A 13,035-nucleotide genomic window follows, 5' to 3' on the forward strand; every position below is an offset into this window, starting at 1 on the left:
ATATGTAAAATCCATATCTACAAAATAAAAACCTTTAGCAGCTTAAATCTGTCACCCTGATGGCCTCCATTTATAAATGCTAATTGTCTGGCCATGTGTGGCTCAAATACAGAGTCACAGCCTCAGAACAAAATATGCAGTAAATTAAAGTCAGATTTAAAAAATAATCAGAATGCCTCTCCTTGCTTGTTCCCGGTCAGTGTTTCACATGAATTAAAACCAAATAAAAAAAAAATGCTAGCCAGGCAACTAGTATTTTTAAAAGGAAACCAGTGATAGCTGTCTATTTGGCAGCAGATCTCTGGGAAAACCAAGCTACAGTCACCCTAAATCCAAACGCTGACAGTTTGCTCTCAAGGAGCCATGGGTGTCTATAGGGTCTTTATGACACCTCCACTTCTATAATACCTCTTAGTAATTGCAAGACAAAGGACTCCCATGAGACCATAAGAAGAATTCAACAACCTAACTTCAAAAGAAAGATGCCCAATTGTTACTACATATATGGACAATATGAGCACCCAAGTTAAAAGCAAACCTATGCTCCTCCCAAGCAGGGCAAAGAAACCGATATGCTTTAATCCCTCTGTCCAGTACCACATAGTCACCCTTTTTTTCTTTGACTCAACACTCCATTCAGCCACTGGATGCAAAGACAATACCCAGTACTTCTGAGTTTGGAGGAGTGCATGACTCGCGCAATGTGACAGCGATGGACCAATTTGGGGGGGAGGGGAGAATCAAGTGACCCATGTGACATGCACTAGTCCAAGGCCCAGTGTGAGTTGCAACCTGAGTGACTCGTAGCATACACAGCGTATCTTGGAGTTAACCTGCTGTTTTGTCCTGCATGAGCAAAGAACATGTTCACTCTAGGGAAAACTTGTAAAGACCACATATAGAAGTTTCTATTCCTAATCTGCATACTTTGAAGCCATCAACATTAAGCCGGCCGTACACTGAAATTTGTCTGGTTCAGCAGGGATCCATCTAATGCAAATTAGTGTGTGCTGCCTCCGCTCAACAAAAGTCGATTCTGTCAAAGGGATATGCTGGAAATCTTTTAGTGATCAGCAGCTGCAGCCGCTGATACGTGTATTCTGGCTGCTGTGGGTGGCAATGTTAGAATACAATGTCATCTTAACCCTTGCTTCAATAATTAGGGCATCACTGGGCAAGTAAGAGCCCCTTATGCACATGCCTTCCCTAGTTCAATCGGTAAACAAGTAGTGAAAAGATCAGGATGACAGCCCCTAAATATGCACCTTTAAAAACAAGTAACCACATCTTCAATATTTCCATCCTGACAGGGTTAGTTTAAAGATTAAAGTAAATTATCCCTGAATATCACTTCCATAGGGCTGAAGAATAAGTTGTAAAATAACATAAATAATGAATCAATCAAGAAAAACAAGTTGGTGTGTGTGAAATATTCTTACCATGTTCACAAGGAAAAAAAAAAAAATATCAAGAGCTTATCAGTACTGAAGCTATCTGAAATAATGATGGTATAGTGAAAAGCAGAGTTATGGGATTCCAGGCACCACTTCTGAAATGGATTTTTATTCATCTACTTTTTAACAAGCTAAAGCAGGCCTATACTGTGAAAAATGATACATCTTTAGAAAAAAAACATTCTCTGAATGATGTTAAAAAAAAAAAAAAGGGCAGAGATAGCTCAGGAAAAAAGCAACTTTCTGGAATCCTTATAATTCTTCACTATGCTGGTGACAGTTACATGTTGGTGACAACAGAAGGGGCTTAGGGGAACTGGTCATGTGAACATCAAAAGAGGAGGGAAAATTTCCAGGGATTTCTAGGAGATTTTTTTTTCTAATCTGTCCCTGCTGATATTTTTTTCTTACACAATTTTTTTTTTTAGTTTTCAATCCAGTTTAACCTTTCCTAAACATCAATAAGGGGGCACTGCAATGAGGTAGGTGCCAGTAAATGGAACCACAGTGTGCAGCACAGACATTGGCACCCACCGCTTCTCGAAGTGTCAAATGCTGAAGACTGAAGGAGACTGTAGCTCTTGGAGGAGAGGTATGCATAAAGTATTTTTCAAAGTATCAAATAATTTGTAGTTCTGTTTGGTCAGACCTATGATTTACATACTACTTCCATACAGTCTACTAATTCCTGGTAGGGCCTGAAAGTGGAACTAAAGTCCAGCATTGTGACATCCGTAAGATACTTCATTGTGTTGATATCCTTTCCCCGGCTTCTTCCTGGTGTTGGGTCTATGGCAGCCTTGATTGGCTGGTCATGTGCATGGGAGTTTAATCATTCCAACACAAAGGTTTGTTGAAAATGCGCAACTCAGTGTATATTCTAAAAACAATTGTGAACATGCAGGCAGTTTTTTTTTTTTTTGCACAAGACATAACATGTTTCCTCTAGAGTGAAGATCCTTCCTGCTCACAATTTTTACTTTTTCACTCTAGTCATGCTTTATGGCTCACCTGACTAGTGGATAAAAAAATGTACACAGTGTGATCATGCCGCTTAAGTGCCCATTGCATGGAGATGGAAGCAGAGAGGTGACATAGAAAGCTGCAAAGCTTAACTAGAAAACTACGGAATCACTTGCTGTGCTGCCTAGTATGGATGCGTGGACCACAAGCCTAGCTGAACTGATTTTCAAATCTCTAATGAGCTTCGTCTTTATATTAAGTGGTTTGTCTGAAATTTATATACAACGTCAAACACCTCAATTAAGTACAAACATTAATGAACATACAGTATGTACCTACTATCTTACCTAGCAAACCATTCACAGTTTTTTCCTATTTACTTTTGTTCATTAGATTTTAAATAGTAAATAGGGAGAAAAGTAATTACCATATTTATCGGCGTATAACACGCACGTTTCCCCCTTAAAATAGGGGGAAAATCACGTGTGCTTGTTATACGCCAATATAGGCTGCCATCGAGGGGAAAGAGTGGACTAGCGCTGCCAAAATAGAGCCGAATCGCCCGTGTGCTCGGCTTCACGCCCAGTCCCGCCCCCTGGATGGCTCCTAGCATTGCGTTCCGGCATTGGACAGGTGTTATGTCAATCACAGGATCCGGGCCAAGGGGCGGGACTGGGTGTGATGCCGAGCCAAGTACACAGGGGATCTGGCTCTATTTAGGCAGCGCTCGCTCCCTTCTTCCCCTCGATGTCAGCATCTACAATACTACAGGGACTAGTGATTCCCGTAAGTTGTACCATAGTATATACTACATCCATGTGTACACCATCCATCCTCTACTGCCACCAACTTCTGAGTCACTGAGGAACACATAGCTATAAAGCTGTACTATATAGTTGTACTCACATACACAGATAAGTCCCACTGGCCTCAATTACACTCAGCTAATGTGCTGGCTGTGCATGCATCCAAATGCTAACAGTGCAATATATGGGCTGTGTCCTCTACTATGGCATGGAGATTCATCATGATGAGATGGGCACCGATCATTTTGCTTCAAAGTGGTTTATTAAAAAAAAACAAAAAAAACTTCCCTCTTAAATTGGGGTGCGTGTTATACGCCGATAAATACGGTATGTTTACCAACTTATTCACATGGTTTGACTATTTGATTGTTAAAAAATGCATGCGTTAATAGAGTGCATGTGTAATTTTGCATTTTTACTCCACCCTCTCTAGAAGAGAAAACAAAAATAAGTTTAAATGAGTCTAAGCTGCCCTCCTCACAGTCTATGCTGGTTGTTATATTTGCAAGGAAAGTGATATTTGTTTAATGTCCACACTTGGAAGCAGTAGAAAGAAGGCACACGAGACCGAATAACTTCTCTGTTTGCTTAAAGATTCCTCTAAGTTCTTTGTAGAAACTAAGTGAAGGTATATATAGCTCTCTAGATACTAGCATTACAGAACTCTGTAACAGCTCTTTGTGCAGGAACACAGGAGAGCACTAAGGAATAAGGATTTTTATGTGGAAAAACATGAACCTGAGTGTCACTTCATCCACAGAGAAATCCGTTTTTGTTTTCCTGTTCTGTATTGTTGGCCATCTGCAGTAAATACTTCAGACTTGTTTTTTGGACTGATCTCCAGAGACTCCCAATTAATCAGACAGACTGACCATTACATTAAAAGACCAATATAGAAGCCCAAGAGTGTTTGAGATGAGGCCCAAGGGTGGGAGGGGTAAGGCAAAGCTGCTCTGGAAAAGTCATGGTTTGCATGCCACGGTATTTGCCTACATCTGCTGATTGGTATGATTTGCAATTTAGCTGAAGCTAACCTCCTCTTTGCAATTTTCTCATCATACCCTCAATCTGAACTGTGAAGGTATGTGTGCGAGAGGTGCACTTTAACAATATATGTACATTTATATGTAAAGCCAATCAGAAAAATCTCATAACTGTTCATGTCATTGCTAAAGCCTTTTATTATTTTAAAACATGTAGCTTTTAATAGTTTAATATCTGGTAATCCTGCTGCGGATGAAAATTTTTTTTTTCAAATAAAGTGTCAATTACTCATGGTACCGGATATTTTATCAAGCTATATGTTAATCAGTTGGGCTGACTATACATAGCCTCCCCTATTTTTTTATCAGCCAGTGGGGATTCCTCCACTGTCAGAATACACTGATCAGCACTGCAGTCATGTGGCGGCAGTGCCGATTGAGTAAAAATTTACCAACAGTCTTGTTCGAGAGGCATTGATTTAATAATCAATGCCTCTCGAACAAGACTGTTGGTAAATTTTTACCTTGAACAGGAATAGCCACAGATTGTTTGAAATCCCTCCCAGTCTCAATTTTCCTCTATGGCCAGCTTTAGGGTTTACATCTACTTTAAGGGTAAAGTCACAAGGGCAAACAAGGAAAAACTACTGCTAGGCAAACATGGCTTGAATTTTGATCAATTTATCAGGCCATTTTCGAGCTGTGGGTTACTAGGGTTGACAAAAGCTAACCACTTAAGGACCAAGCCTCTTTCTGAGATTTGTTGTTTACACTTAAAAAGTTTTTTTTTTTGCTAGAAAATTACTTAAAACCTCCAAACATTATACGTTTTTTTTCTAACACCCATAGAGAATAAAACGGTGGTCGTTGCAATACTTTGTCACACCATATTTGCTTTAATTAAAAAATAAGACAACAGTAAAGTTTGTCCAATTATTTTTATATTGTGAAATATAACATTACGCCGAGTAAATTGATACCCAATATGTCACGCTTCAAATTTGTGCCCGCTCGTGGAATGGCTACAAACTTTTACCCTTAAAAATCTCCACAGGCGATGTTTAAAAAATTCTACAGGTTGCATGTTTTAAGTTACAGGAGAGGTCTAGGGCTACCTCACGTGTGGTTTGAACACCATTTTCATATGCAGGGTGCTAGTCACGTATGCGTTCGCTTCTGCACGTGAGCTTGTCGGGACGGGACGAGTTTAAGACTTTTTTTTTTCTTGGTTTACCTTTTTACACTGTTTAAAAAAAAAAATTGTGTCACTTTTATTCATATTAAAAGGAATGTAAACATCCCTTGTAATAGAAAAAGCATGACAGCACCTCTTAAATATGAGTTCTGGGGTCAAAAAGGCCTCAGCTCTCATTTACATTTAAATGCAATAAAAAAATTTTTTCCCCCTCATTTAAAAAAATGGAAAAAAATGTCCCTTTAAGAGCTATGGGCAGAAATGACATTTTGGTTTCGCTTCCACCCTGCAGTGATATGGAGACGGGTGAGGGCCATCTTCCCCTCACTCGTCTCCATACTCAGGCAGGGGAGGGGCACGATCACCTCTGTCGCTGCCGGCGGAGGGCACCGAATCGCGGCGGGAGTGGGTGGCCCTCTCCCGCCATTGATAAAAGTGATCTTGCAGCGCATCTGCCACAGAGACCACTTTTATCTTAAACCGGACTGCTCACTGAAGACGAGGATACCGGGGTTATGGCAGCGAGCTATCCTCCTTCAAAGTACCGACGTATAATGACGGTAGGTGGTCCAGAAGTGGTTAAATGAAAAATCTACAGAACCGGGTAGAAAATTATTGGCCAGACACAGTGACTGCATCCAACTGAATGCAGTCACTGTTCAAGTATCCAGGAAGCTGTGGCTGGCAGTTGTCTAAATACAATAGCCAGCAGGGGAGATTCCACCATCAAGGAAGTCTGGCGTGGATCGGTAAAATCAAGTGGACATCTCTCATTTGGCCTACAAGTTGATAAAAGGAAAATCCAAATGTGTATGGCTAGCCTAATTTCACTTTCCTAGTTGGTCAATCACATTGCCCGTAGACTGGCATTTATGCTATTTTCCCGAAGGATGGAGTGTGACAGTATTTATGGACGACTATCTGTGACTGTTCAGCCAAATTGCGCGCCGTTATAAAAAGAAAAAAAAAAAGGAGTTGGGACCCACAAAAGGTAAAATTAGTCATAGTTGCTCAGGGTTATTTTTTTTGTTTTGCCACCCATTGTGCCAAAACTGTTGAAGATTGTGACAGGTTCAATTCACCAGACATTTGTCTTTTTTGTTTTTCAATTTAGATATCCAACTGTGTAAAAATATTACAATCCTGGCAGTGATAACAATAGCAATAACCATTATTACAAAAGCAAGCTTTGTGTCTTGTTTATTCATTTTAGTCTATTTACAGGAAAGTTATTATACAAGAAAGTTAATATGTCACCAGGAGCTGGCTAACACTTCATGACGTGAATGCAAGAACACTGTCCTACTTTTCTTCTCTTTTCTCTAGACAAAATCAGTCCGGTGTCAAACTAACGCTGCATTTTACAAGAAGGGGAGAAAAAAAAAAAAAAAACACAACATTTTCTTTATGCTAAAAATAGCCACCTCAATCTGAGACACGGGAACAATAAACATTCAAGAGGCAGCAGAAATGAAAGTAAGCTTTTAAAAGATTACCTTGGCAACAGTTTTGCCCTCGTAAATATTGGAGGCATCTTTTACTCCATTTACAGAATCTCTCCTTTGAGGGCATTGCTTCTTTTTACGGGGTCTGCCTTTAAGGTTTGGTGCTGAAAGGAAAACATAAATCTATTATAAATCAGCTGCAAGTGACAGAAATCTTTATTATCACATTAAATAAGTTGTGTATTAATTTTACGCACTTGCCAAGTTATGCTGCGTTTTTAATCCATTTCCCTTATTGCACAGCTCCGCATTGTAAGCTGAATAAAAATCATAACACACTAGTAATCTGATTTCTACAAATAGCATTCCTAATGAGATTTGCTGGGCCAAAAATCAGGACAATTACACAACTACAAGATATGGGTGTATTTAAGAACCCGCCTAATGTTATATTGCAGTTCATCCTTAAGTGACTGTGGCAATAGGATAACACCACTAGGCTTTCCAGTGTCTAGATCCAATGTGTCCATTACAAAGCCAGTGAAGATGCTAAGAATTTAATATAGAAAATAATAAACAGAGTCCAGTACTGAGATGGTGCTACTCTCCTAATGATTACAGAAACAACAATAAACAGAACATGTTGGCAGAGGATGGTGACTTACCCCACCAATGTCCTCCAAAACACAAAATACCATTGTCAAATACAAGAATAATCGTTTTCTAGCAAACTCCTGAAACTTTTGTATTTTAACGTATAAGAAACAATTTTACAATACTATATAAAAAATAGAGTTTATAAGCTGCCAATTGCGGGGTTGGGGAGCGCTGCCATTGCTGGTCTCCTCTTGAAATTGCTAACTGCCAGGAAATTCCAGGGATGGATATTTTATTCATGGTTACCAGCTTGGGCCAATGCCTGGCCAATGCCCCTGGTAGCTCTGGAAATCACTGAAAGACCTAATCAAACGATCTCCCACTTGCTTCCCGAGTCCCATGCTGAGCAGCCGGCCTAATGCATTCGAAATACAAGAGGTCGGACGCGCAACAAGAATTCTGCCATTCACAGAATGCTTTGCATTTTTCTAAATGTCTGAAAAGCATTCTCTGACTGGGCAAGGTGGAGAGGCAAGGTGGTGATGCCACAAGACCTGCAAGTGGATATTCACTTGTAGTAGCGGTGTCTACTTCAGTGATTTCCAGGTTCCAGGTGCATTGTTCATATATGGTATATAGGTATAGTTTTATTGGTCCACTTGGACCCTTGTAACTATGTACAACATACTTTACCCGGAATTCATCTTTAAAGCTGTTGTATACCAACTGAAGAAGTTTAAATGCATAATGAGCTAGTATGCACCGCATACTAGCTCATTATGAAATACTTACCTTAGAACGAGGCCCCGACATCTGGCCCGATCCACGCCGAGGGAGCTGACATGTTCCCTCTGCGTTTCTATCGGGTATCGCGGCTCCGGCGCTGTGAGTGGCCGGAGGCGCGATATCGTTATTCCTGCGCATGCGCGCAGGAGATTTCTTTCCGGCAGGGTCCGGTGTCTGCCGGACTTTCAGCCGAGAATCCCCATGTGCGCATGCACCACTGCAGTCAGTGGCGCATTGCGAAAGTACGGTACGGTTTAGGAGATTTTTTATTTACCTACAGGTAAGCCTTGTTATAGGCTTTCCTGTAGGTAAAAGTCATTTTTATGACTATACAACCACTTTAACACTTTACAAACCCAAAACAAAAATGCTGCAAGAAAAAATAAAAATAAATTCAGAGTGCCTCATCTGTTTGGTTGTTCTGGGTCAGCAATTCAAGAAGTATTGAACCCGAAGCATCAACATAATAGCCAGGCAACTGCTATTTTCTGGAGGAGAGGTCAATAATGGCAGCCTGTATATAACACTCAGAGGATTTATTTTAGAGGGGAGGACTCAATGAAGAGTACTATGTGTACTTTCCCCCCTCATCCTACAATGCAAAACATTCTGGGATAAAAGTGGCTGCAAAATACCAACTATATACCCCTCATAAACTTCCCACTTATTGGACTCCAATAAAGTTTAATGAAATGAGAACTGTTTAAATCAACCTATATACAAAACTACCATGCATGATTGGTTGTTATTACTTTAATTATGTTCTTAATCTTAAAGTGCGCTAAACTTTAGTACCTGCATTTACATTGGTATGAACAGCTTACATTGAAACACTACTCTCCTCCACTGACTGAAGAAGTCAGCAGGCCTCCATTAACCTCTGCGGTGAACAGGGGTAACTACAGAGCATTCCGCTTGTTGCTCAAGTCTACAAATAAGCATCTAGTAATTAAATCATAAGAGAAGCATGGAACGCAGGAAAATGTCACGTTATGGCAGCTCCCTTATTTCTTTGATGACATGTTCACTTTAAAGTGGTTGTAAACCCTAGTCATGAAATCTGAACAAAGCACATAACTCTATATCTGTAGTGTTTACCTGCCTTTCTCCAAAGCTCTAAGTGTCATTTCTCACTGGTGCTTCATTCCTCCGTTATCAAAATGTGTCATTTCGGAGAAGTTTTCCCAACACATGAGGTCATTTGTGACAGCGGAGGAAGCTCAGCACACAGAAAACAGATCTATATGCTACTTCATTCCTATGTGCAGTGTGGTGGCGGGTGTCCCTTCAATTTGCTCTCACACAGTATATAAGAGCTGTAACAGCAGCTCTCCGTCCCCTTCTCTATGTTCCTCACTGATGCAAAAGAATTTGATCAAAATTGTGCTCTTTTGAAGGGATGTAGAGAAAAGAATACTGCAGATAAACAGGTAAAACGTATGTATGTAGGAGGATCTGTTTCATCTCTATGACCTGAGGCTTTTCACTTCACTAGGTATATGAGAGGGTTTACAACTACTTTAAATGCTGGCATTTATGTGCTTCAGAATATGCAGTGTAATTACAGGATAAAAAATGTTAGGTAAAAAAAAAGGATCATTATGAATTATAGTTACTATGAACAGTTTAAGATTAATGGTCTTTCTGGTACGTGGCCTATCACACAACAAAAGAGCTGTAAGAATTTTATCAAAAAGCTGATTATGAGCACAACTTTATAATATAAACTGAGCTGACTCACTGCTGACATTTACGAGTGACTAATCATTTACTAGAAATACAGAGACTTTCAATAACCGTTGCTTATTTATGAGCTTTTAAACTTTCATTATATCAGTTACATAAAAAAAAAAAAGACACTAATGACTTTACAAAAGTTTCCAACTAGGGCCCCTATCACAGGAGGCAGGTTCCGTACCAATCAGCAGGGTATCTGCTCAAAAGATTTCCTGATCGGACGCCACTGTCCCCTCAGATCCGAATATCCTCTTATCCAATTCACCTAAACGGAAGAGGAAAGATCTCCTCCCGTGATTTTAGCAGACTGGATTGGACCCTGAGGTAGGCAGGTGTAAACGGTCATACGAAAAGTATGTTTGTTTACACACACACTTATCCACAGGAATGCATGGACTTTATGATCAGGTCCACCTGAAAATCTGACAGGTGGACCTGATCGGATCACTCGTAAGAAAGGGGCCTGTACAAAAGCCATTATTAATAAGGTTTAAAAGAGAAGTGAGGGTTTACAAAAAAAAAAAAAAAACGTACATAGTCACCTAAATGGTTACAGAATCAGATTGATGCTGCGGCTGTCCCCTGCTGGCTCTGCACTGAGAACTGAGTGATCAAAGATCGCTGATCGCTCAGTTCTTGGTCTTCAGTGAGCAGAGTCTGTCAGTCATTGGCTTTCTGCTCTGCCCCATCCAGTGCTCCCTGGGCTGTGGAGGGGCAGGAGTGACTGACTCAGGCTCTCAGCGCTCAGCTAAATCTGCAACAAAGGAGTGGAGAACCATGCCAGTGCCATAAAAGCTTTGACTATACTTCTCCTCCAACAAATCAAGACCATTGATCAAATCTAGCATATAAATCTCTTTGGCAATTACATATTTAAAGGATAACTAGAGCTTTTCCCATTTTAAAGAGTTAGGTGTTTCTCCCAGTGCAGATTTAGATTTGACCAGTCCTGCTATACTACTGTATTATGTGCTCTGCACTACCGAATGTTGTTCAATTATAATAAGGACCAATCAAAAATATCCTACAAATACTGCTACTCTTCTTAAAGAGGAAGTAAACCCTAATGGGTTTACTTCCCCTTTGTCTCCCTGCAAAGGTAAAGCATTTTGTGTCACTTACCCGACACAGGAGCCAGCGAAGTCACCGCTGTCCCCTGTAGTACGGAGCGTCCAATTTCTTCAGGGTATTGCTACTCCGGCCACTCACAGCGCGGAAGCAGCGATGACCTCACTCCCGCACATGTGCACAGGAGCAGCCACTAAGGGCATATCGCCGTTAGCAGCGGCATGCTGCTAATACCGATAGTGCACCTGCGCACCGCTGTCTACGGCCCATGCGGTGCCTATCTTGTTGTATCTCCTAAACCGTGTAGGTTTAGGAGATATTTCTTGGACCTACAGGTAAGCCTTAATCTAGGCTTACCTGTAGGTCAAAGGGGTTTGTAAGGGTTTACAACCACTTTAAATGTAGGTGTCCAACAAATGTCACTGCAAGGGCAAACCATACAATCGTAAAAGAAGACACAAAGGATTCTTTGGCGACATCTAAGGACCTGCAGGCTTCTGAACTTTAACATCTACGATTATGAGTCTGCTGAAAGAAAAACACTGAATTGGTAGTTTTTATTAACAGAAATCATGATGGAAACCACTGCTCTAAAAAAAAAAAAAACTGTTTCTTCTGAGAGCACCTGGATGTTCTACAGCAATACTGGAAAAATGTTTTTCAGATGACAAAAGGGGAACTTTTTGGTAAACCAAAGAGTCATAATAAAAAAAAAATAATAATTTGACACCACTAAAATATCCAAAATATGAAGTTTGCTTTGCTGCCGTGGGACCTGAATAGCTTTACAATCAGGGAATTGAATAAAATAATGGGTGTCTGATTGACAACATAGATGCTGGGCCAAGCAACATGGCAAAAAAGAAATATAATGATATGGTTTAAAGCCAAATTCCAACTATACCATGCTTAAAACATACGTTTTAAGTTTTGGATGGTTTAAAACCTCCGTTTCTTTTTGCTGTTTTTTTACTGTTGTCTGTGCTTTTCCACAGAGCATTCAATTAGAGATTTGTGAAATACACAAAAAAAAAAATGCCATAAATCTACCCCCTATTTTGTAGACGTTATAACTTTTGCGCAAATCAATATACACTTATTGTCCAAAATATGTAGAAGAATACATATTGGCCTAAACTGAGAAAAAAAAATTTAAATATTTTTTTGGGGGATATTATAGCAAAAAGTAAAAAATATTGCTTTTTTTCTAAATTGACTGCCGTGTTTTGTTTATAGCGTAAAAAATAAAAAAACTGCAGAGGTGATCAAATACCACCCAAATAAAGCTCTATTTGTGGGGAAAAAAAAAGGACATCAATTTTATTTGGGTACAATGTCGCACGACCGCGCAATTGTCAGCTAAAGCGGCGCAGTGCTGAATCGCAAAAAATGCTCTGGTCAAGAAGGGGGTACAATTTTCCGAGGCTGAAGTGGTTGACTTTATAAACAGCACTAGATTCCATGGGTGAAATGAAGCACTGTATGCACCTGCATGGTCCATATCCGGCACGGGATCCACAGAAAACGTGTTGCATTATCAATTGAAGTATATATTTCACTCTATAGAAGCACTAATAATGTTTGTTGCTGCTACTGATTAGCTGCACTAGTCATGCTGGATATTTGCTTTTAAATTCCATACATTAACTAAAAGATAAGTTCACCTGTTGTAACATGTCACACCCATATTCAACGTACAAATGCAACCCTAACACCACCCCCAGGTTACGGTTTTGACAGCTAGTGGGAGATCTTCTTCCCCCACCAGCTGTCACAAACTAAAAAAAAAAAAAAAAAAAAAAAAGCTTCACCCAGCCGTGTCACTCATTCACAGAGTTCTGTGAATGGGAAAATTACAAGTCCCATCAGCCTTTGTGGCTGTCGGCTTGTAGTTCTCAATGAACTACTAGATTGCTCTTGATAGTTCACAGTGTCAGAGTGTAACTGCCTTCCCATATTGAAGGTACAGGCAAATACACAGTCTGCAGGAAGATCTGCTGA

General features: G+C 40.1%; 1 protein-coding gene across 3 annotated transcripts in view; it reads right to left on the reverse strand.

The window, feature by feature from the left end:
* ARID5B (AT-rich interaction domain 5B) overlaps positions 1–13,035 on the reverse strand; it is a 378,453-nt gene that overhangs the window by 78,598 nt on the left and 286,820 nt on the right. For all 3 annotated transcript variants that reach the window (XM_077455424.1, XM_077455425.1, XM_077455426.1), the window contains one exon: positions 6,898–7,010. In XM_077455424.1, the coding sequence (XP_077311550.1) occupies positions 6,898–7,010 (113 nt within the window). The remainder of the gene's footprint in view (positions 1–6,897; positions 7,011–13,035) is intronic.

This window comes from Lithobates pipiens, unplaced genomic scaffold (assembly GCF_037356315.1).
Source record: "Lithobates pipiens isolate NorthernLeopardFrog02 unplaced genomic scaffold, aLitPip1_a1.2 Scaffold_25, whole genome shotgun sequence".
NCBI lineage: Eukaryota > Metazoa > Chordata > Amphibia > Anura > Ranidae > Lithobates > Lithobates pipiens.